The 26,646-nt window shown below is 40.2% G+C and overlaps 1 protein-coding gene across 2 annotated transcripts in view; it reads left to right on the plus strand.

Moving 5' to 3' along the window:
• LOC138676307 (death-associated protein kinase 1-like) overlaps positions 1-26,646 on the plus strand; it is a 142,517-nt gene that overhangs the window by 87,982 nt on the left and 27,889 nt on the right. Inside the window, exons 11-16 of one of the 2 annotated variants that reach the window (XM_069765479.1) lie at positions 2,892-3,055; positions 3,805-3,919; positions 5,303-5,451; positions 13,008-13,082; positions 16,543-16,656; positions 19,752-20,991. In XM_069765479.1, the coding sequence (XP_069621580.1) occupies positions 2,892-3,055; positions 3,805-3,919; positions 5,303-5,451; positions 13,008-13,082; positions 16,543-16,656; positions 19,752-20,966 (1,832 nt within the window). In that variant the 3' untranslated portion in view covers positions 20,967-20,991. Of the gene's footprint in view, positions 1-2,891; positions 3,056-3,804; positions 3,920-5,302; positions 5,452-13,007; positions 13,083-16,542; positions 16,657-19,751; positions 20,992-26,646 lie in introns of those variants that run through there. The other variant, XM_069765480.1, reaches the window with a different exon arrangement.

Here is a 26,646-nt window from a genome sequence, read left to right on the forward strand (position 1 = left end):
TCGGTCACTCTGGAGAGAGGACAGTCCTTTCTTTCTAAGCGTCGGCACAACGCTAATACAGGCGAGAGAGTATACGTTTCACGGCCGGGATGTCGAGTTACTACCTCTTGAAGCTCACCAAGAGAATGCCAAGAGTCTGCAAAGCAGTCATCAAAGCAAAAGGTGGCTACTTTGAAGAACCTAGAATATAAGACATATTATCAGTTGTTTCACACTTTTTTGTTAAGTATATAAATCCACATGTGTTAATTCATAGTTTTGATGCCTTCAGTGTGAATTTACAATTTTCATAGTCATGAAAATACAGAAAAATCTTTAAATGAGATGGTGTGTTCAAACTTTTGGTCTGTACTATATATATATATATATATATATATATATATGTGTATGTCAGTGAGACACATATATGTATATATATTTAATATTTCATACAGCGCTAGATAGCTTAAAAGCCGGTAATTCAATTGCCGGCTTTTGCTATCTCCTTCCCAAACCCAACATGATATGAGACATGGTTTACATACAGTAAACCATCTCATATCCCTTTTTTTTGCATATTCCACACTACTAATGTTAGTAGTGTGTATGTGCAAAATTTGGGTGCTCTAGCTATTAATTTAAAGGGTTAAATCGCGGAAAAAAATTGTGTGGCCTCCCGCGCAATTTTCTCCGCCAGAATGGTAAAGCCAGTGACTGAGGACAGATATTAATAGCCTGGAGAGGGTCCATGCTTATTGCCATCCCCCCCTGGCTGAAAACATCTGCCCCCAGCCACCCCAGAATAGGCACATCTGGAAGATGCACCTATTCTGGCACTTGGCCACTCTCTTCCCACTCCCCTGTAGCGGTGTGATATGGGGTAATGAAGGGTTAATGTCACCTTGCTATTGTGACATTAAGCCAGATTAATAATGGAGAGGCGTCAATTATGACACCTATCCATTATTAATCCAATAGTATGAAATGGTTAAAAAACACACACACACACATTATTACAAAGTCTTTTAATGAAATAAATACACAGGTTGTTGGAATAGTTTATTATACTGGTAATCCACCTGAAGACCCTCGCTCTGTAAAAAAAGGTAAAATAAAAAAACAACAATATCCCATACCTTCCGATGATCAGTCTCGTCCCACGCTGGAAATCCATCTGAAGGGGTTGACTAATTTTACAAGCAGGAGCTCTGCTAATGCAGCTGTGCTCATGCCAGTAAAACCCCAGCGAATTAACTGAATGTAGGTCAATTACCTGTAGTTACCTTCAGTTGTGGTGATGCGCCCTCTGCTGGATGTCCTCATATGAACTCGAGCCTGGGAACTTTTCAGAATATCTTCCCACGTGGTCGCCACTGCATTGCAATAAAATGCCATAATGGGCGATCAAAAGAACGTATCTGCACCAAAATAGTATCAATATAAACGTCAGCTCGGCACACAAAAAATAAGTCCTCACCCAACCCTAGATCACGAAAAATGGACGCTACAGGTCTCGGAAAATGGCGCCAATTTTTTTTCAAAATTTGGTTTTTTTTTCACCACTTAAATAAAAAAGAATCTAGACATGTTTGGTGTCTATGAACTTGTAATGACCTGGATAATCATAATGGCAGGTCAGTGTTAGCATTTAGTGAACATGGTAAAAAAACAAAAAACCACTGTGACATTGCACTTTTTTTGCAATTTCTCTGCAGTTGGATTTTTTTCCCATTTTCCAGTACATTACATGCTAAAATTAATGGTGTCTTTCAAAAGAACAACTCGTCCCGCAAAAAACAAGCCCTAGCATGACCATTTAGACAGAAAAATAAAAAAAAAGTTATGGCTGTGAGAAGAAGGGGAGCAAAAAACGAAAACTCAAAAATGAAAATACCTCCGGTCATGAAGGGGTTAAACTTTAGAACTGACTTGTATTCTTATTAAGGAATGTTTTTGCTAAAAATATGGCTCACATGGTGTAATTTTAGATAGGATATAAGTGATAGGATATAAGCGATTGATTTTTTTTTTCCATATGTCAGTATATTCTAATTCATTCTGTTGTTGGCTGCATTGTATTGGTTTGATCCAGGAAAGATATATAACTTGGTACCGTGTTATACAGTAGATAGAAAAATATTTAGAATTGAGAGTCCTCAGTGGTTGATACCTTTTAATGGCTAACTGAAAAGATGGTAACAAATTGCAAGCTTTCGAGACTACACAGGTCTCTTCGTCTTTGCCTGATGAAGAGACCTAAGTAGTCTCGAAAGCTTGCAATTTGTTACCATCTTTTCAGTTAGCCATTAAAAGCTATCAACCACTGAGGACTCTCAATTCTAAATATTTTTGTATTGGTTTGTAAATCCGCTGTGGGTGGATACTCATTTGATGGTTCAGCATGCTCTCTTGTATTTAAACCTCTTCATTGTTATATAATAGTGCTATGATTAAGAGCGTGGTAGCGCCCGAAACGCGTAGGCCTAATTCCATGTTGGTTCTTGTTTTTAGAGCATAGTCTCTAAATAAATAATGTTAATAAATAATGTTTTTTATAAGATTTTATCACTTGCTTTTCTAGAAAAAAATGTTTTGCGGTAGCTGGGCTTTTTGCCTTTTTTCTCAGCATAAATTAGTGCCTTGTGCCACAATTGCAGCCAAGTATGTCTCACTCTGAGTCGCTGCAGCGTTTCAGAGAAAACATAGTTTGAAAAGCCGGGTAGGGGCCTTATGATGAAACTTGACTAGTCTGGGGTAGCCCCTTTCTGGATTTCTCCCATCCCACTCGAGTTGATGGACTGGTCTGTCTCATGTGTTTACATAGTGAGAGATACATTCCCTTGAACTAACAATTATTAAAAACTAATTTACAGGATTAATGTTTAATTTTTGTTTCTGTTCACTTTTTATAGGAACATCTTTGGTAATCTGGGATTTTGCAGGGCAAATGGAGTACTGTTTCACCCACTCCCTACTCCTGAGCACTAGCGGACCAAATACATTATATTGTGTGATATTTAGTTTAGAAGGAATCGAGAGTGACCTGTATGGAAGACAGAGGCATGCGTTAGAACAGGTATCAAACGATCAGTAACTCTTTCAGGCCTGTAAAAGTTGAAGTGGTGTCTGGTGCCAATCTATAAATAAGTATTCTTATAAGAGAACTGTCAGAATTGTAACATTGTTTATAATAGAAGACAACTCTAAAACTATGTTTACGTCCTATAGCCAAAACTAAGTGGCTACAACACATAGTTGAAGTTACCCAGGTCACACATTTTCTAGTTTACCATTACATTTCTGATTGTGAGGACATAGGAAAATATTTGCTGATGACTAGATGTCTTACCTGTACTTCGCCTTTCTTTCTTCGCCTTACTCTTAACTTTGTTGGAAAAAACTAAGTTAAGATCAGTTTAGTGTTTAGCCATGAAGAACTTAATTTTGACTAGAAGGGCCACTGTGATAGGTTGAAAGGCCAAAGGGTTCTTGGTCTTTTGACTCTTCTAATTTGCAAGGGTTCCAGATGTCAGATCTCCATTGATCATAGTGTCTTACAGTGTCCTGACAAAAATTCTACAACTTTATGACAAGGGAATTTTCCTTTAAACACATTTATTACCATAACCGAGAAAACACCTTTACATGTATAGGGCCTCATTTATAATGATGATGGTTTTGTTTAAAGGGGTCCATAATTACTGGAAATGTCCGTTCTGTTTACTAATGTCAACCAGTAGCTGAGTCTACACGCGTTCTGCTGATTTATGCTTTATTGTCTGTAATTTGCTGCTCTTATATATTTTTTACATATTCCATTTTCAGTTGATGTTTTGGCTTCGATTTCTCAGTATGACTCACAGTTCTCTGTCCAAGCCACATGTTGTCTTGATTGGAAGTCATTTAGATACTCTACCAGATGAAAACAGAACATTAATTGGTAAGGAATTATTTTTTTTGTTTGCTTAATAGGTTTATCCATTTAGAATGCCAATTTTCATACACTTGTCCAAGTTTGGAAACTATCGTATATCTATGGGAGAGGGGATAACTTCCTGATCGCTGGTGGTCCAACTGCTGGATTCTCCAATGATCCCAAGAACCAGGCCTTTGAATGGAGCGGTAGTTTATCAATGATCATGTGCACATTTGATTCATTTCTTCTTACTCGGACCACCGGAGATAGCTGAGAGCAGCTGCACTCCAACACCCCCATTAACCCCTTCACGACCTTGTGATTTTCTATTTTCTCGTTTTTTTGCTCCCCTTCTTCCCAGAGCAATAACTTTTTTATTTTGTAGGGCGACTTTTTTTAAGACAAGACAAGGGACAAGTTTTACTTTTGAACAACACCATTGATTTTACCATTTAGTGTACTGGAAAATAGGGAATTTTTTTTTTTTAATGAAATTGCAAAAAAAAGTGCAATTCCACAATTTTTTCTTTTTTTTTTCTTTACCATGTTCTCTAAATGCCGAAACTGACCTGGCATTATGATTCTCCATATCAGTATAAGTATGCAGATACCAAACACGTATAAGTTCTTTTTTACTTAAATGGTGAAAAAAATCCACCATTTTCCGAGATCCGTAGCATCTCCATTTCAGGATCTGGGGCTGGATGAGGGATTATTTTTTGTGCGCCAAGCTGTTGTTTTTTATTGATACCATTTTGGGGTAGATACAATGTTTTGCATCTTGGCTTTGGGAAAATGGCCGCCGCGATCTCTAATGCGCACGCGCGGCATCCCGCGGCCATTTTCCTGAAGCCCCATGCAGCAGAGCACTCGATCTGCGCACGCGCGGCCCCAGGAAGATGGCCGCCCCCACCGACGAAAGGGATGACAGCGCAGATCGCGCGCTGCTTGTTCACGTGACCACAGTGGATTAGTCACTGCGACATGCGGACACCACTACGCCACCAACGTAAAGCTGAGGAAGAACCAGCGATGTCACCACGCCCACCCGACCTGACCAGCCTGATTGACAGGCGAAAACGGCGACTTTGGTAAGTTATTTCTCAGCATAGGTGGGGAATCGGGGTACACTACATACACTATAGTAACACACAGCGCAGGCCCTATTTAACAGTATTTATATCTCAATCTCAAAAAACGGGGTGACAGGTTCCCTTTAATCCTAAACTGAATGCACTAAAAATTGTTCCAATTTTCAGATCAACTATATATTTTGAATACTGGCTATCTTCAAGACGATTACCCCTTATTTTTCAATGCAGTTTTGGGTGTTTATCCCAAAGAGGTTTTGCGGAAATTATACATTTAAACATTCTAATTTTTTTTAATTCATTTATTTCATTCCAGCTAAACAGTTTTATGAAAATGTGATGAAGAGCGAGTTAGAGTTATTCAACTGTTTTCAGATGCAGTTTTTCTCCATAAACTGCAGAAACATAAGTGATGTGAATTCCGTCAGAGAATCTTTATCAAAGACCGTTTCACAGGTTTTGCAGGTAACCGTGTACTCAAGTTTTTACGAAGTTGCAATGACTTGTCTTGTTATGGTCTACTGCATCTGAGTTTAGGCTCATATTCCAAAGATAATATAGTGTGTTGTTGTTTGTTCGTAGTATATCTGGAAACCAGGGCTGTGGAGTCGGTAAACCAAACCTCCGACTTCTCAATTTCCATTACACCGACTCCACGACTCTGACTCCCTCATACATGGCTCATGTTTAGGTTTAGGTGCTAAATTTACCGTAGTAAAATAGTAACATCAGGCTTTTAATCATTATTATGATACAATAATGAAGCCATTTAGATAGAACATAAAATATATTTATTGGAATACAACTTTAGAACAAAAAACTTTAGCATATTTACAATTTATTATACACTATGCAGTAAGTGGAAAGAAATAGTTTTCAACAAAAATGTACTGAATAACATTTGTGCAGTCTATGAATTTGTGCTGAGAAGTAGTATTACCTCTATCACATACTTCTTCATAGATGAACTCAAATCTGACCTAATTATTTTAAGGCTAGCGAGCAACCTCTCTACACTAACTTAAGTTGGTGGCAAAGCAGTAACCACATGTGCAACATCACTAACAATTTCAGGGTATAAAGGAATTCCCTCGTGCACAGTCAGTTTTGATGAACGATTTAACTTTTCTATTTCTTTGAGAACAAATGAAAAATTTTGCTGAAATATGGTGAATCTGTTTTCTATGGGAGTGGAATCTTTTTCCCTGCGGCAACACTTTGCCTGCTCCATGTCATCTAAATACTTTTCAAAATCAAACTCATCATCTGATGAGGATGAAGGAACTGCAGCAGCAGCACTGCCAGGACCCGAGTCATCTTGCTCTTGGCTGTCCTGTAGCCTGTTCATCCTAACCGCTGCCTTAATCAAAGCTACTTTTCCTTTAGTAAGCTGTTGATCATCCAGCAATATACGATGACTCAGGTCCACATAAACAGCTGCCAGAAGAATTTTATTTTCTAATAGGAGTGTCTCTCTACGTTTCATTGAAGCAGCAATGCCATCTGCAATTAAACCTCCTCTTTGGGACAGGCAAAACAACAAGTTCTTCCACTCCTTTATAAAAATGCCAGGAGTTAAATCCTCAGCATGTAACTTTTTAGTCAGTGTAAATGGGTGATGAAGCAATTCCTTCAATTCAACCACCTGTGTCCATTGACCGTCATGTAGTGTTACGTGAGGATTGGCCATATCTACAAGGAAGGGTTTCAGGTCAAGCAATCACTCAATCATTAAATAGGTGCAGCCCCACCGAGTGGTTTGATCCACAATTGCCCCTTTTCCAGCACATCTCTTCAAGATGAAATCAATTTTAGGGGTTCTGGCAGCAATAGCCAATTTTCTCACTTTGCTAATCAGAGTTCCAGCATGTCTCTCTTCCAGACTATCTCTTATTGCCAGCTGCAGTGTGAGCACTACACATAGCATGTGATGAATAGGAAAGAGGTGTGAAGCATCTTCAACAAGATCATCTAATTGTAAACAATTGTTTTGCTGTTCTACTGTAGTAATATCTGTTTTTTCCTCCGTTATGGGAACAAGACTGTGGCCTTCATCTCCAACTTACTGAATATGAAATGTTCTTCTAGCTGCTGTTCACCTTCATTATTCTCATTCATCAGTTTAATTATACTTATCATGTTTGAAACATTACCAGTTACAATAGCAAGAACCTGTTCTTTTTTTTAGTTCATAATCTTGCAGAACTTTTTCCACTAATGTCTGGAGAAACTGGCTGCTGTGATGAGCTTTAGTATCTTTTACTGCCAGCTTCTTAGTAACAATTTTTTAGTTGTCACAAACATCGAACATTGATAGCAAAATAGTTCACTCTGACGTGTGCAGGCATACATTTTAAGAAACACAAAGAATCTCTTGAGAGTCTTTTTAAGATCTTCCTTTTGGTTAAGGGCTTCTTCAGTCACTAATTTTCTAATACTTTCTCTTTCCAGAGAAACACCAAGTTTGCAGGCCATTTCTCCATTAAGAGCTGTAAAAGCTGGTCGTGCAAATAATGATAATGGTACACTGTCCTTCACAACAAGCTCGATGCACTGCCTTTTAAACACATCTGCTGTCATTGTTACAGTAACTTTGTTACTTACAAAATATCTTGTAACTGATTTTTGGGATGCTATTTCCTCCTCCTTTGCCTGGCGGGAAGTGCTGGTCTCTAGTTTCTTGGTGCTGCTGTGATCTTTTTCAATCACAGCTTTATAAACTTCTGGGTGGCAGTGTTGTAAATGTAATTTTAGATTGAAAGCTCTTGAAGGAGCATTTTTATCACTGCCTGAGTATGCACTGATTTTGGCATCACAGCATTGTTTTCATCTGGGTCACTTATACACTGACACACAAAATGTTTTTTATCTTGAGTGACAGGCAGGGAGCATGTTTGTGCTGAATCATATTCTTGAACACACACACACACACAAATATATATGTCCTCATCAATCCTGTTACTGTATTTACGAATTTGAGATGTTATAAAACAGTTTTCCCCTTAAATTCTATGTATAGTGTATATAAGTCATCAGAGCAGCTAATTTCTCCAAACATGAGCTATGAGGAAAAACAAGCTAAAACATCAAGCATACAGAGACAACATATACTGGACTATTGATTTATGCACAGTTTGTTGAGAGTTTAGATATGCTTTAGGAAGTACTTACCTTCTTTCATCCTGCTTTCCTGTTCACTCCAGAAATTCTGCGATGAATGTAGGCTTTCCTTCCTGTGTGTTTATTTTTCCTCTTATCTGTAGAGGAGGAGCTTAACTAATCTCATGAACCTAAACTGCAGCACAAATTCATCTAAGGCTACTTTCACACTAGCGTCGGCCTGTCGTAGTGCGTCGGCCCGATGTACCGACGCATACTGTGACAACGCAGCACAATGGGGGCAGCGGATGCATTATTACAACGCTTCCGCTGCCCCATTGTGAGTTGCGGGGAGGAGGGGGTGGAGTTCCGGCCGCGTATGCGCGGTCGGAAATGGCAGACACGACACACAAAAAAACGTTACATGTAACTTTTTTTGTTCCGACGGTCCGCCACAACAGAACGCAACCGTTGCATGACGGTTGCAACGTGTGGCAATGCGTCGCTAATGTTAGTCTATGGGGAAAAAACGCATCCTGCAGCCAACTTTGCAGGATGCGTTTTTTCACCAAAACGACGCATTGCGACGTGCGTCGTACGACGCTAGTGTGAAAGTAGCCTAAGCTAAAAGTATAGACCTTAGATCAGGAATAGGACAGACATTTATAGGACATTTCATAACTTTCCCAAATTCTTATGAAAAAATACTCCCCACTAACTGCATTGAACTACTGTGAAGAAGAAATATAAGCCAGCTCACCCGTGATGCATAAGCCAAACTTCAGGAGCACGGACCCGCTGTGTCCAGGCGTATAGAGTCCAAAAAAAGAAGAGAATGTCCAGCTTCACTGAATCCGTAAAAAAGAGTTTTCTTTATTCACAAACTTTAAGCATAGAGGATACAGACTTCTGCACGAACCATATGGGTGAGAATCTCAACGTGTTTCTGGAGACTAAGCTCCCTTAATCATGACATGTTTGTGAATAAAGAAAACTCTTTTTTACGGATTCAGTGAAGCTGGACATTCTCTTCTTTTATTGAACTACTGTACCCAATTTATTATATATTTTAGAAGTCACAGTTGGTCCATTTTATACCGACTTTAACTCCGACTCCACCAAAATGGGCTCCGACTCCACGACTTTGACTTTTGACTCCACGACAGCCCTGCTGGAAACATTGGTGCTATAGTATACTTTTTAAAATGCAAAACTTAATTATGTAATGTATCTTTTCTGTTATAATAGTTAAATTAACATAGAAGAGTCACTTTCATGATTGTAAATCTTGATGTAAAAAAATACTAGTGAACTGTGAGGACCCCTGCTTCCAAAGTCCCTGTCAAAAGGACGTTTGGGTCTAGCTCAGTGTTTCTCAAACTCTAGTCCTTATGGCCCCCAATAGATCATGTTTTCCTTGGTATTACACAAGTGATGGAATTACTGTCAAGTTTATTTAATTTACTCCATGTAGTCAAATGTATGATGTATTGCTTTTTTTATTTTCTGCTCACTTATGATAGCACCATGGGAGATGATCACCTACCCAGGACATGAAACCTATAGGATATGTTCTTTTATTTTATCCCTATCAAGTAAGCGGTTTCTTGTCTTAGCTGGGAAACCTGTAAGGTATGGAAGGTTGTTCCTTCCTTTTTCCAGACATGGAAACTATTTTTTCTTTTCTTTCCCCTCCGAGACTGCGTCTCTGATGGGGATTGCCTGATGGCGATCTTGTAGGCGTTCTCCAGCTGCTGCCCATGCTCTTCTTTCAACAGCTTTCCTTGTGTTTGTACAGTTTTTTGGTTGACCGTCCAGGTTCTATTCCAGGAAGCAAATGCTAGCTTTCAGTTCAATATTATAGTCCCTGCATAATTTCCGGCGTCATGCCCTACATGTAACCAATGACGCCAGAACCCAAAAGTGGGGCGGCAGGGACCTCCTAATTTTCTCCTTGCAGTCTCATAAGAGGAGGCAGTGCACCAGAAGTACCTAAAATGCAGAGCCGCAAGATCTGCAGGTCCATGTGTCCTCCAGGTTTTTTTTTTATTATGAAGTCGACCAAGGGAGAGGTGTGGTGCACCTTGAGCTGCTCAGGCTTCGGATTCAGGATAACCCCACTGAAGCCAAAAGATTGGACACCACTGCCCTCTCTCTATCTTGATCAGTATGTGATTCTTTTATTTCACTTTTTGTTCCACCTCTTCTACTATATAATTGTCTAAGGGTCACTTCTGTCTGTCTGTCTGTCTGTCTGTCACGGATATTCATTGGTCACGGCCTCTGTCTGTCATGGAAATCCAAGTCGATGATTGGTTTCGGCAAAACAGCCATGACCAATCAGCGACCGTCACAGTCCGGCGGAAAAATGGCCGCTCCTTCCTCCCCGCAGTCAGTGCCCGCTCCGTACTCCCCTCCAGTCAGCCCTCACACAGGGTTAATGCCAGCGTTAATTGACCGCAGTGTAACGCACTCCATTAACGCAGCTATTAACCCTGTGTGACCAACTTTTTACTATTGATGATGTGTATGCGGCATCAATAGTAAAAATATCTAATGTTACAAATAATAATAATTTAAAAAAAGGTTATTCTCACCCTCCGCCGTCGTGTCCTCTCCTCGGCAGTCAAAGCGGCAGGTTCCAGGGCCAAGGATGGTATACGAGAAGGACCTTCCATGACGTCATGGTCATGTGACCACGACGTCATCACAGGTCCTGCGCTCATCCAACCCTGGGACCGGAAGCAGCCGTGTGCACCGCACACAGGCGACAGGACTACAAGGGCTCCCTCGGAAGGTGAGTATATGTTTATTTTTTTTATTTTAACTCTTTTTTAACCTGTTACATACATGTCGGGGCAATATACTACGTGGCTGAGCAATATACTACGTGACTGGGCAATATACTACGTGACTGGGCAATATACTACGTAGCTGGGCAATATACTACGTGACTGGGCAATATACTACGTGGCTGGGCAATATACTACGTGTCTGTGCTGTATACTACGTGGCTCTGTGCTGTATACTACGTCGCTGTGCAATATACTACGTAGCTGGGCAATATACTACGTGACTGGGCAATATACTACGTGGCTGGGCAATATACTACGTGGCTGGGCAATATACTACGTAGCTGGGCAATATACTACGTGGCTGGGCAATATACTACGTGGCTGGGCAATATACTATGTGGCTGTGCAATATACTACGTGGGCTATGCAATATACTACGTGGACATGCATATTCTAGAATACCCGATGCGTTAGAATCGGGCCACCATCTAGTTTTTATTATATTGTCTTGTTATAGGGGGAAAGACCCAAGAAGACTACATGTAAAACAAAAAAACAGGAAGTAACCCTTTTGTAAATCAAAACTATGCCTTTTCTATTCTAAACAGTTGTGCAAGGAGTCTATTGATAAAACAGTGTTAGAGAAATACCCAGCTTTTACTGGATATTAAGAAGATAAGACACGAAGTCCGTAATTCCCTTAAAATGAAATCTAGTTGTAGTCAAAGATCATCTTGGCTATTCCACAGATGAAGTTAGCTGGTAGAATTTACCCAGCTTAGATGATGAATACATATTTTTGGGTACTGATATTGATTCAGTTGCTTCCTCTTCTTCCTCCTATTCTGACTATAATATCAGAAAATCTTATTTTTCCCCTGAATATATTGACCAGCTGGAAAAGCAATCAGAGTAAAGTTGAAAAATCAACAAGTTATACTCTTGTTTAATTCAAGATATAATGTTTGCAGGAAGAAAAGGACTTTTTCTATTCATAAAAATATCAGGTCTTAATTGAACGGAAATGGAAAAAACCCTGTTAGTAAAGATTTCATCCCAAAATCTAGAGCCACAAGTTCCTAATACAAATGCCACACCAGACGTTTTACCTGCCTAATTGGTGATTGATTAACAAGGGAATAGCTCAATAAAGGGCCTTTTTTGAGATAATTGTCCAATTACTTTTGGTCCCTTTAAAAAGAGGCAGCTACATATTAAAGAACTGTAATTACTTAACCCCTTGCTCCAATTAGGATCTGAATACCCTTGAATTAAAGCTGAGCATCTGCACTTTAACCCCTTTCCCACATCGGGCGTAATAGTACGCTGATGTCTGACTCTCTCCCTTTGATATTGTTTCCGGTGCTGAGCCCACATCTTTCCTGACACATGTCAGCTGTTTTGAACCAGCCCCAGATCACGAACATCACCCAGCCCCAGATCACGAAAAATGGAGACGCTACGGGTATCGGAAAATGGCGCAATTTATTTATTTTTTTAGAAAAATTTGGAATTTTTTTCCACAAATTTTTTAAATAATAAAGAACCTAGACATGTTTGGTGTCTATGAACTCATAATGACCTGGATGATCATAATGGCAGGTCAGTTTTAGCATTTCATGAACATGGTAAAGAAAAACAACAACTGTGGGATTGCACTTTTTTTGCAATTTCACCGCACTTGGAATATTTTTCCCTTTTTCCAGTACACGATATGTTAAAACTAATGGTGTCGTTCAAAAGTACGTTGCGTACCCAATGTTAAAGATAGGTAAGCAGGATGCATGCAGAAGTATGTGGAAGTAGGTGGGGCTTAACGGAGGACTTACGCAACCCTCCGCAAAGCCCCCGAACGCAATTGTGAACCCGGCCTTAAACGTTCAACTCTTAGGTTTAAAATGTTTGTGATGATTTGTGAACTTTCTTTTAGATTGGATTCACACTAGAAGCTCTTTGTTACTTTTTTAACTGAAATAGGTCCAATCTAACAAATAGCTTAAACTATTAAGATAATTTATGCACAGTATGAACATTAATCTTTAGATATTAGATGTATATCCACCATTTTTAATTGAATAGCAAGTTAATATACAGTATGTAACAGGCCTTTTATGTTTGTAACAATAGGAGTCAACAATAGATGATGTTCCTGAGATCTGTCAGCTGATATTGGAGCAGGTCTCAGATTTCCGCTCCCAGAAGGTAAGTGACTTTTGTGCCCGATGTGAGAGTGAACCATCTGCAAATTTTGGTGTGCAGTTGGAGGAGAACTCTACACAAAATTATATTTTAATAAGTATAACGTGTGTAAGGCTGCAGTATCATCGTACGCAGTGAAAAGGCAGTGATCCACAAAGTTTCAACACAAAGTCTCTTGAATGTGTTTCCTCACAGCATTAAAGTCCAATTCACACACAAGCGCATATAATTTCAGTGTATATTATCAGTGCTCAGTTCACACCAGTTCATAGCAATACATATTGTTAGGGGTGGCGGAACGCACCGAATATATACAGTACAGACCAAAAGTTTGGACACACCTTCTCATTTAAAGATTTTTCAGTATTTTCATGACTATGAAAATTGTACATTCACACTGAAGGCATCAAAACGATGAATTAACACTCGAGGAATTATATACTTAATTTCAGTTGCTTCACACTGTTTTGTTATGTCTTATATTCTAGGCTCTTTTAAGTTGCCACCTTTTGCGTTGATGACTGCTTTGCACACTCTTGGCATTCTCTTGATGAGCTTCAAGAGGTAGTCACTGGGAATGGTCTTCCAACAATTTTGAAGGAGTTCCCAGAGATGCTTAGCTATTGTTGGCCCTTTTGCCTTCACTCTGCGGTCCAGCTCATCCCTGGTGACTGTGGAGGCCTTGTCATCTGGCGTAGCACCCCATCACTCTCCTTCTTGGTCAAATAGCCCTTACACAGCCTGAAGGTGTGTTTGGGGTCATTGTCCTGTTGAAAAATAAATGATGGTCCAACTAAACGCAAACCGGATGGAATAGCATGCCGCTGCAAGATGCTGGTTCAGTATGCCTTCAATTTTGAATAAATCCCCAACAGTGTCACCAGCAAAGCACCTCCACACCATCACACCTCCTCCTTCATGCTTGTTGCCTGTCCTTAGCAGTGGTTTCCTAGCAGCTATTTTACCATGAAGGCCTGCTGCACAAAGTCTCCTCTTAACAGTCGTTGTAGAGATGTGTCTGCTGCTAGAACTCTGTGTGGCCTTGACCTGGTCTCTAATCTGAGCTGCTGTTAACCTGCAATTTATGAGGCTGGTGGCTCGGATAAACTTATCCTCAGAAGCAGAGGTGACTCTTGGTCTTCCTTTCCTGGGGCGGTCCTCATGTGAGCCAGTTTCTTTGTAGTGCTTGATGGTTTTTGCCACTGCACTTGGGGACACTTTCAAAGTTTTCCCAATTTTTCAGGCTGACTAACCTTCATTTCTTAAAGTAATGATGGCCACTCGTTTTTCTTTACTTAGCTGCTTTTTTCTTGCCATATAGCTGCTTTTTTCTTGCCATAATACAAATTCTAACAGTCTGTTCAGTTTGACTATCAGCTGGGTATCCACCTGAGTTCTGCACAAGACAACTGATGGTCCCAACCCCATTTATAAGGCAAGAAATCCCACTTATTAAACCTGACAGGGCACACCTGTGAAGTAAAAAGCATTCCCGGTGACAACCTCTTGAAGCTCATCAAGAGAATGCCAAGAGTGTGCAAAGCAGTCATCAAAGCAAAAGGTGGCTACTTTGAAGAACCTAGAATATAAGAAATAATTTCAGTTGTTTCACACTTTTTTGTTAAGTATATAATTCCACATGTGTAAATTCATAGTTTTGATGCCTTCTTTATGAATGTACAATTTTCATAGTCATGAAAATACAGAAAAATCTTTAAATGAGAAGGTGTGTCCAAACCTTTGGTCTGTACTGTATGTGATCAGCGCAGAGCAGGAGAGGAAGCTACCAGGACTGAACGAAGGCTGCACGAGCAAGCAGCTGCAGGACCTTCTGCACCAGTAAATCCAGGACCTTTCAGGTCATGTGACTGATCACATGACTTGAAAGGTGCTTGAGTTAATCAAGTGGAAGGTCCTTAAAATGCTCTGCTGCTGCAGCCTACAGACAGATCTCGATCAGTAACTTCAGGATGTGGTAATATATAGTGTGTGTATATCTGTGTGCATGTAGCAGACCTGTGTATGTCTGTATGTGCATGTAACAGATCTGTGTATGTTTATGGACATGTAGCAGAGCTGTATATGTTTGTGAGCATGTAGCAGGGCTGTGTATGTTTATAGGCATATAACACAGCTGTATATGTCCATAAACATGTAGCAGAGCTGTGTATGTTTACATGTACATGTACTAGAACTGTGTATGTATATATGTGCCTGCGGCAGTGCTGTATGTGTACGTTGTGGCAGAGTCACTGGCAAAGTTCTGGAGGTGAGATATATGTTTCACTGAGGCTATTAACTTCAGTGATTCGAAACCCAGTAGTTTTCTTCAGCACACTGTGTTGAGAGGGGTTAAGCAATCATTTTAAGGGCTTGATATTTGTGGACAACCATAGAGCGGGTGGGAAGTTGTCCACCTTATCTCCATCCCAGGGTGTGGTCTGGAATTTAAATAATCGGCCTCCAGAGGCATTCTGTGTTCAGTAGGGCTGGGGAGAGGAACTCCAGTGCTTTGTGTCCTGAGAAGGAAAAGCTGAACCAGTGCAGGCGAATCCCTACAGATGTAGAGACTGTATACCATTTTGTTTTCCCTTTTTTTTTTGCCGAAAGACTGTATCTATTTTTACTTCACTTTGGTTCGTTCCACATATATAGTAAATCAGCAGAGGAGTTAAAGAGACAGTGTACCTGTATCTACCTCCGTGTGAGTGAACTGATCTACCACAACGTATACAGTATGTGCTTGCAGCATAGGTGTGTGTATTTATATGTGCACATGTAGCAGACTTGTGTGTGTCTCTATGTACATGTATCAGAGCTGTGTTTTGTGTATTACACTGCAGAGACACTAACAATATATTTATGACTTCCCTATTACATTAAAATTAGTGATAATCATCTCTCTTCTTTACATCGCCATGGAAGCTTTAATTAGTAGGAAAATATTTTTCCTATTTCATGCTATCTAAACCTTGGGTGCATCTTATGGTAAGGTGCATCTTATAGTCTGAAAAACACAGTGCCAAATTTTTTTCTAACATTGGGGTGACTGCATTCTGTGTTCATGTGACGTGGGTCCAAGGTGCGGTTGCAAAGAAGTCAGAAGTTGCAGCAACTTTTTTCTGTATGATTTGAAATTAACTATAAATGGCTTGCTTTCAAATAACTTCATATACTATGGGACCATTGACAATTGGTAAGAAATTGGCAATTTATTTATTTTTAGCAACAGCACCTTGAACATGCAGTATATACATTTCCAACACTGTGTGGGACTTATCTTTACGCCGGGTTCAGAGAGCATTTTAGTGTGTGTTCTGTCCATGTGCACAACAGATAGCACAGTATATATTTTCTCTTGGGTATTTTCTGTCACTATAGAAATTAACCAGTGCCAGGTCTACATAAAGTTGCCGAAATACATTACAGTAATAAATCTTCCCTATTTTTTTCTCAAATTCAGGTACGCTTTCTCTACTGGAGAGAGTTTGCTGAGAGGATTCAAAAGGTGTTGCCAAATCCCGTCTGTTCAACTACTCTTCTAACAGCTTTGGAATATCTACATAATATATCTGAGGTATCATTAGCCCTGAATATATATTTATTTCACTGTAGTTCAAAATAATGATAAAAATGGAAATGGCTTTTATAGCCCTCCTTTGTATATCTCAACAACATTTAGATAAGCACTGCAAAATATGAATAATAATTCTTACAAATAGTAGATTTCTCAAGAATATTAAATTAGCATATACAGTGATGGCACATGCAGGTGTCTGTGGAACTCAGTCCAGGTACGGGTTGCAGTGCACGGACTCAGGACTGGGGCAAGATATTTTGGGTCCCTAGGCAGATCAAGCTTGTGGGGCACCCAATAAATAATCAGTCCCCAATATACAGTATGATGTTCACCACAGCGCCCTATACAGATTAATGTCCCCCACAACATCCTATACAGATTGGTAAAAACAGTCCTCTATACAGTAGGGTTAACACAGCCCCAATATTATGACCCCAACAGCCCCCTATACAGTATGATGTATTCATAGCCAGCTCCTAGTATAATGTTCCCCATAGAAACCAATGTCACCCACAGCCAGGCCCCAGAGTGATAGTGACTCCAAAGCCAGCAGCCCGCTGTATAATGTCCCCTACAGCCAGCAGCCCCCAGTATTACTGTACTACACAGTCAGCAGCCCCTAGTAAAATGTTCCTCAAAACCAGTAGCCCCCATAATTATAGTAACCCCAGCCAGCAGACTCCAGAATAATGTCCTCCACAGTTCACAGATCCCAGTATTATGCCCCCACAGTCAGCACCCAGTATTATAGTGTCGCACGGTCATCCAGATTTTTGATGGCTCGCATTCATTGACCATACCATATAACAAAAATAAAAAAAGGCTTATACTCGGCTAATCCAGGCTCCCTGTCCAGCTCAGCCTCTGCCTCTTCTTCTATCATGCACCGCAGTGGGCGCTAGATGGTGTAATAAAGTCACTGCATTGCGTTATTCAATGCCCCGTCTGCGTCGTCCCTAACTGGGCGCAGGCAGCCCTGTGCCTGCCGGTGCTCACAGCAATTGTATTTGCATCTGACTAACCCAAAAACAAATGAGTTTGGGGAAGGAGTGACGGTTGGCATGCAGGCAAAGAGAGGGGTGAGCGGTGTCACTGACTGACCCTGCTCCCCTGTATACCTGTGCCTCAGCCGTCACTGTGCTGAATGACTGAAGCCTGAGGAAGGAGCCGGGCAGCCACAGGTATTCAGCATTGTCTGTTTTGTATTTTTTAAAATGTGCCCCCCACGGGTAGGCAGGAGGTAGCACGCTAGATGGGTGCTTAACACCTCATCCCGGGACTACACGGACTGTCGATGGGTCTCCAAATAAAACTCAACAGCCTCATATATGCCTATGAGACCATTGCATTATGGGCCGTCTCGTTCTGGTCGAGAGACTCGTTCATAGTCCATGCGTTGCTGTCCATGCTCCTGCTGAATTTCACAGACCGCTGCATGAGCCCTAAGGCTAAGCTCCCATGATTTATATATGCTGTGTTTTATCTTCTGCATATATTTGTGCACAAAAAAGCGAAGCATATTACAGTTCCGGCAAAGAGATTTACATATTTTTTTTACACTGTGCAAATGTACTTGCAGCGGAAACACGATAAAAACCCATGTAATCCACACATGACTTTATTAGTAAAGTTTTATTGAAGCTAAGTAACAGGACGTCTCCAAAACTAAACAGTTTTATTTAAAACATGCCATATCAAAAAGAGACAGAAACCGCAGCTGAAAAAAAGCAATCAAAATGCACAAGTGAAAAACAAAAGTAAACTAATGTAGTTAAAAAGATGCAGAAATGTAGCAGAAAATCTTCAGCACCAAATACTCATCATGGGACCTGAATTTAGCCTAAAACATCTTATACGTATACGGCATGTTTTTTCAATTGCATTTTTTCAATGTTAAAAAACATAAGGTATTCCAGTTACAGCAAAGTATACGGGACTTCTAGAAATCTCATGCACATCATTTTTTAACACTGTGTAAAGTGACCTCCAGTGTATTTTTTTAAATCCGCAATATGTAAATTTATTTTCCGGTAAATACAGCTCTGGCAAAAATTAAGAGACCACCACATCAAAACCCTGTCATGTGCAGCCCAATCTCCAGACCTGAACCCCAGTTATAACCTCTGGAATGTAATCAGGAGGATGATGGATAGTCACAAAGAAATTTTTGCGCCAGAAGCAGTGTGAAAGACTGGTGGAAAGCATGCCAAGACGCATGAAAGCTGTGATTAAAAATCATGGTTATTCCACAAAATATTGATTTCTGAACTCTTCCTGAGTTAAAACATTAGTATTGTGGTTTCTAAATGATTAAGAACTTGTTTACTTTGCATTTTTTGAGGTCTGTTTTTTTTTTTTTTACCATTTTTCTTTGTCAGAAAAAAAATACAAAAATGATTTATTGGAAATTCGGAGACATGTTGTCAGAAGTTTATAGAACAAAAGAACAATTTACAGTTTACTCAAAAATATATCTATGAAGAGAAAAATCAGACAAACTGAACATTTTGCAGTGGTCTCTTAATTTTTGCAAGAGCTGTACGTGTTTTATTTGCAGATTTTATCCATTGACTTGAATGAGTTGAGTAGAATCCGCAGATAAAAAATGCATATGCATTTTTACTGTGCTTCTGCAGCTGAAAAGCAATAAAAGCATATGTAAACTGCAGTTTCTTTAAAGCTAATAGAAAGTGTCCCCAAAAAAAGTTTTCTCTAAAACATGACACAACAATAAGGAGAAAAAAAAAACTTAACAGAAAAAGTACGATATAAACGTACAGTATGTACAAAATAAAAAGTAAAAAACGCAGTGAAAAATGCAATTAAGCTAGTTTAGCTAATTGGCATTAATTAATTAAGAGAATGTAAAATAAAAAATACATCAATTACTCTTTGTGAGAACTTAGTCTACAGCATCTTTTAGTTTTAGTTTTTGGCATTAGCTTTGAATAACATACAGAACATTGGAAATATTAATATTGTAATACAATCTTGGATTAAGTATGAGGCCTAAACTAATATCTATCTACCGTATATAGTTTTGGTTTTAAAATATTAATGAACCTCATTTACGAATATATACTCTTTTTCAGCTATTATACCTGCCTCAGTACTTTTTACAAGGAATACAACACTCAGACATGCCAAACTCTACTGAACTACAGTTGGAAGCTACTCCATATCCTAGAAATCTGGAATCACATATAATTATCTTAGATTTAAAATGGTTATTACAGGACATTTTTGGTGTATTTGGCAGCTATGCACTTAGCCCTGCATCTGGCACAAATAGAGAACGATGGAGTTCAGAAGAAATTATTACTGCCTTGAACTTGACAAATGGTGAATCGGAAGGTATAATTGAATTACTGGAAGCAATTGAACTTGTTTTTAAAACTCAAACAGGTGATTTTGTGGTGCCTGGCTGGCTAAAAAAAGGCGGACCAGAGAGATATTGGGCATGTGAAAATATGCGAGGTGTTGGATATCGCTGGAATAATGGCAGTACAGGACTGTTTAGCCATTGTTTAGTTGGTCGACTTCAGATCCAGCTTATGCGTACCTTTACAACCAAATGCCAGTTCTGGAAGCAAGGAGCACTTTTGAGTACAAAGGCTCAGCTGAGGGTCGAGGTTTCAAAAGATAGGAGAAATTTATACCTGATTGGAAGCTGGAGCATGAAGGAAGAAGAGGGAGATTGTTACCACCTCCTGGAAAATGTGGAAAAGGAAGTTGAAATTCTTCTTAGAAATGAGCAAGAGCAGGACTATGTAAAGCTTCATCTTTGTCCTACAGAGCTACGCAATTTGACTCTCAATTCTGCAGTATCTACTTCTGCAGGATTTGTCCACCCGACTAGCATAGTTGAGGAACTTAGTGGATTTAGTTTTAAGCAAATCTTGGAAGCCGAAAAAAAGAATGGATCCCTTTGTGGTAATTGGGATATACAGCCATGTGAGCTATTGTTCCCACAGCATGACACAAGAATGTTGTCCATCCTTGGAATGAATTGCAGCACCCGCTGGCTTGACAGCGATTCACTCTTAAAACTTTGTAGTCTACTAGACACCAGTCCCATAGAAGTCAATTGGAAAATACTGGGAGAGTTGTTGGGAAAAGCAACCATCAGTGTAGTGACAGAGATTGAGGAAGAGGCAAGAAACAGACGATTGTCCCCTACCAAACTCACATTAAATAAATATCCTGTTTCACTGAGTCGACTAAGAGAATGCTTAAAACAAATGAACAGACAAGATTGCATAAGTGTGATAGATAACATGATGATAACATTTCAAAATAAATCTTAAAATCAATAATTAGGTGACTATTTCTCAATTTTTCATTTGTCTCATGGATTTTGACTGGAAAAGTATGAAGTTGTGTTGAACTTTGACAATTGAACTTTGACAATGTGTATAGAAATTTGACAATTACAACAGTACGCTAGCAGATATGTAGGTATAAGAAGGTGCACTATTTTGATGGAGAGTTCAAACTGGTCAGATTGTGTTGATGCATTATACAGTATCTTTAACCCCTTCACCTCTAAACCTGTTTTTAACTTCCTGACCATGCCAATTTTTGCAATTCTGACCACTGTCACTTCATGAGGTCATAACTCTGGAACACTTCAATGGATCCCACTGATTCTGAGAATATTCTTTCTTGACATATTGTACTTCATTAACCCCTTAAGGCTATGTGCACATGTAAGAAAAAAGGTGCAGAATTTTCTGCACAAAATCTGCATCTCCGAGCAGAATCCGCAGCTGCGTTTTTTATGCGTTTTTAGTGCATTTTTTGTGTGGATTTGATGCGGATTTTGTGCAGTTTTTGTGCAGATTTTACCACTGCAGATTTCTATTAATGGAGGGGTGCAGAAACGCTGCAGAACTGCACAAAAGAAGTGACATGCACTTCTTTGAAATCTGCAGCATTTCTGTGCGGATTTTTCTGCACAGCTTTTTTTTCCACATTGATTTATATTGTACTGTAAATCACAGTGCAGTTCTGCAGCGTTTTTGCGCAGAAAAAAACGCTGCAGTTCTGCACTAAATCTGCATCGTGTGCACACAAGAAAACCAATGAAAGATGGACACCCGAGCTAAAATAAACAATTTTTATTGAAGACAAAAATCTAAAAAAGTATATAAATACAACAATACAGACAACAATAGAACAGATGCAATGAAAAAAGAAAGGCAACACTAGTGCCACGCACAAGAAAAGATAATCAGGTAAACTTTACACAGGATACATATAAATATATGCCTATAAATAATCAAAGTAGGTGAGCTGATTACTCCACATGCGTACAGATCCAAGATAATAATTGTGCATATAGCTAATAGAGCATAGGAGTAGCTACACCAACATTAAAAGGCTCCATGGCGTACCACATCAAAAAAGGGGGGGGGTCCAGAGTATACACATACAAGCAATTACTTTCATATAAACCTAGCACCATCAGGAAACCCATATAGCCTATTGGAAATAGTATGAACCAATATTATACCGGGGACGTCCCATAGATACACAGTGGGTAAAGCCAGGCTAGATCCCGGATGGTAGCAAAGGATAGAGGTGGAGAGTAAGAAATAGTAAAAGGTTGAAAACACTGAGCCAACCTGTTACTTGTGCGTGGTAAGAGGGGCCCCAACGTGCGTTTCGCATATGTTGCTTCCTCGGGGGGCGCTCGTGTGCACACAGCCTAACTCGCAAGGTTGGTTTGCACGTTAATGACTGGGCCAATTTTTACAATTCTGACCACTGTTCCTTTATGAGGTTATAACTCTGGAACGCTTCAACGGATCCTGATGATTCTGACATTGGTTTCTCATGACATATTGTATTTCATGATAGTGGTAAAATTTCTTTGATAGTACTTGCATTTATTTGTGAAAAAAAAACTAATTTGATGAAAATTTTGAAAATTTCGCAATTTTCCAACTTTGAATTTTTATGCCCTTAAATCACAGAGATGTGTCACATAAAATACTTAATAAGTAACTTTTCCCACATGTCTACTTTACATCAGCACAATTTTGGAACCAAAATTGTTTTTTGTTAGCGAGTTATAACGGTTAAAAGTTTACCAGCAATTTCTCATTTTTACAACACCATTTTTGTTTAGGGACCACATCATATTTGAAGTCATTTTGAGGGGTCTATATGATAGACAATAAGCAAGCGTGACACCATTCTAAAAACTGCATCCCTCAAGGTGCTCAAAACCACATTCAACAAGTTTATTAACCCTTCAGGTGTTTCACAGGAATTTTTGGAATGTTTAAAAAAAATGAACCTTTAACTTTTTTTCACAAAAAAATCATTTTTTTCCCACAAAAATGATTTTTTAGCCCCCAAATTTTTATTTTCCCAAGGGTAACAGGAGGAATTGGACCCCAAAAGTTGTACAATTTGTCCTGAGTATGCCGATACCCCTTATGTGGGGGTAAACCACTATTTGAGCGCATGGCAGAGCTCGGAAGGGAAGGAGCGCTGTTTGACCTTTTCAATGCAAAATTGACTGGAATTGAGATCGGATGCCATGTCGCGTTTGGAGAGCCCCTGATGTGCCTAAACATTGAAACCCCCCACAAGTGACACCATTTTGGAAAGTAGACCCCTAAGGAACTTATCTAGATGTGTGGTGAGCACTTTGACCCACAAAGTGCTTCACAGAACTTTATAATATAGAGCCGTAAAGATAAAAAAATATTTTTATCACAAAAATTATCTTTTCACCCCTAATGTTATATTTTCCCAAGAGTAACAGGAGAAATAGGACCCCAAAAGTTGTTATGCAATTTGTCCTGTGTATGATGATACCCCATATGTGGGGGGGAACCACCTTTTGGGCGCATGGCAGAGCTCGGAAGGGAAGGAGCACCGTTTTATAATGCAGACTTTGATGGAATGGTCTGTGAGCGTCTCTTTGCATTTGCAGAGCCCCTGATGTACTTAAACAGTAGAAACCCCCCACAAGTGACCCCATATTGGAAACTAGACCCCCCAAGGAATTTATCTAGATGTGTTGTGAGAACTTTGAATCCACAAGTGTTTCACCAAAGTTTATAATGCAGAGCCGTGAAAATAAAAAATCTTTTTTTTCCCACAAAAATGGCCCAACCCTAACTTTAGCCCCAACCCTAACCCAAACTTTTAGCCCTAGCCCTAACTTTAGCCGCAACCCAAACCCTAATGGGAAAATGGAAATAAATAGATTTGTTTTTATTATTATTTTTCCCTAAGGGGATGATAAATGGGGTTTGATTTACTATTTATATCGGGTTTTTATATCAGGTTTTTATGTTTGGCAGCTGTCACACGCTAAAAGACGCTTTTTATTGCAAAAAATAGTTTTCCCTAAAGAAAAAAGTTTACAGGCGATTTATAAGATCTTGCAAAATAGAGATTTAGATCAAGAAATAATTTCGTTTATTCTAGAAAGTTTGGATTTTATCTTATCTAATAATTCCTTCAAGTTTATGGACAGGTGGTACAAACAATTAATTGGGACTGCAATGGGTACGCCCACTTCTTGTACTTATGCAAATCTGTTTTTGGCAGTTTTTGAGGATACATATGTTAATAATATCAATAATCCATTTTTGAAGCATATCTGTTATGAACAGGTAATTCAGAACCACAATGGACCTTGAAGTTCAGAGCACACAAAGTGACCTGACATTTACCAAAAACATAGGACGAGCTCTGAGACGTGGAAACTCTGCTGACCGCAATCCCTAATCCTATCACACCACACTAGAGGTAGCCGTGGATTGCGCCTAACGCTCCCTATGCAACTCGGCACAGCCTGAGAAACTAACTAGCCCTGAAGATAGAAAAATAAGCCTACCTTGCCTCAGAGAAATTCCCCAAAGGAAAAGGCAGCCCCCCACATATAATGACTGTGAGTAAAGATGAAAATTACAAACACAGAGATGAAATAGATTTAGCAAAGTGAGGCCTGACTTACTGAATAGACCGAGGATAGGAAAGATATCTTTGCGGTCAACACAAAAACCTACAAACAACCACGCAGAGGGGCAAAAAAGACCCTCCGCACCGACTAACGGTACGGAGGTGCTCCCTCTGCGTCTCAGAGCTTCCAGCAAGCAAGAAAAACCAATATAGCAAGCTGGACAGAAAATATAGCAAACAAAAGTAACATAAGCAGAACTTAGCTTATGCAGGATAGATAGGCCACAGGAACGATCCAGGAGGAAGCAAGACCAATACTAGAACATTGACTGGAGGCCAGGATCAAAGCACCAGGTGGAGTTAAATAGAGCAGCACCTAACGACTTAACCTCATCACCTGAGGAAGGAAACTCAGAAGCCGCAGTACCACTCTCATCCACCAAAGGAAGCTCATAGACAGAACCAGCCGAAGTACCACTCACGACCACAGGAGGGAGCTTGGCCACAGAATTCACAACAGTACCCCCCCTTGAGGAGGGGTCACCGAACCCTCACTAGAGCCCCCAGGCCGACCAGGATGAGCCACATGAAAGGCACGAACCAGATCGGTAGCATGGACATCAGAGGCAAAGACCCAGGAATTATCTTCCTGACCATAACCTTTCCACTTAACCAGATACTGGAGTTTCCGTCTCGAAACACGAGAATCCAAAATCTTCTCCACTATATACTCCAATTCCCCTTCAACCAAAACCGGAGCAGGAGGATCAATAGATGGAACCACAGGTGCCACGTATCTCCGCAACAATGACCTATGGAACACGTTATGGATGGAAAAAGAAGCCGGAAGAGTCAAACGAAAAGACACAGGATTAAGAACCTCAGAAATCCTATATGGACCAATGAAACGAGGCTTAAATTTAGGAGAGGAAACCTTCATAGGAATATAACGAGATGACAACCAAACCAAATCCCCAACACGAAGTCGGGGACCCAGACAGCGCCTGCGGTTAGCGAAACGTTGAGCCTTCTCCTGGGACAAAGTCAAATTGTTCACTACATGAGTCCAAATCTGCTGCAACCTATCCACCACAGTATCCACACCAGGACAGTCCGAAGACTCAACCTGCCCTGAAGAGAAACGAGGGTGGAACCCAGAATTGCAGAAAAACGGCAAAACCAAAGTAGCCGAGCTGGCCCGATTATTAAGGGCGAACTCAGCCAACGGCAAAAAGGACACCCAATCATCCTGATCAGCAGAAACAAAACATCTCAGATATGTTTCCAAGGTCTGATTGGTTCGTTCAGTCTGGCCATTTGTCTGAGGATGGAAAGCCGAGGAAAAAGACAAATCAATGCCCATCCTAGCACAAAAGGCTCGCCAAAACCTCGAAGCAAACTGGGAACCTCTGTCAGAAACGATGTTCTCTGGAATGCCATGTAAACGAACCACATGCTGGAAAAACAATGGCACCAAATCAGAGGAGGAAGGCAATTTGGACAAGGGCACCAAATGGACCATCTTAGAGAAGCGATCACAAACCACCCAAATGACCGACATTCTTTGAGAGACGGGGAGATCCGAAATAAAATCCATAGAGATATGTGTCCAAGGCCTCTTCGGGACCGGCAAGGGCAAAAGCAACCCACTGGCACGAGAACAGCAGGGCTTAGCCCGAGCACAAATCCCACAGGACTGCACAAAAGAACGCACATCCCGCGACAGAGACGGCCACCAAAAGGATCTAGCCACCAAATCTCTGGTACCAAAGATTCCAGGATGACCAGCCAACACCGAACAATGAACCTCAGAGATAACTTTATTCGTCCACCTATCAGGGCCAAACAGTTTCTCCGCTGGGCAATGGTCAGGTCTATTAGCCTGAAATTTTTGCAGCACCCGCCGCAAATCAGGGGAGATGGCAGACAAAATTACCCCCTCTTTGAGAATACCCGCCGGCTCAGGCAAACCCGGAGAATCGGGCACAAAACTCCTAGACAGGGCATCCGCCTTCACATTTTTAGAGCCCGGAAGGTACGAAACGACAAAGTCAAAACGGG

Source organism: Ranitomeya imitator, chromosome 4, assembly GCF_032444005.1.
Source record: "Ranitomeya imitator isolate aRanImi1 chromosome 4, aRanImi1.pri, whole genome shotgun sequence".
NCBI classification, from domain to species: domain Eukaryota; kingdom Metazoa; phylum Chordata; class Amphibia; order Anura; family Dendrobatidae; genus Ranitomeya; species Ranitomeya imitator.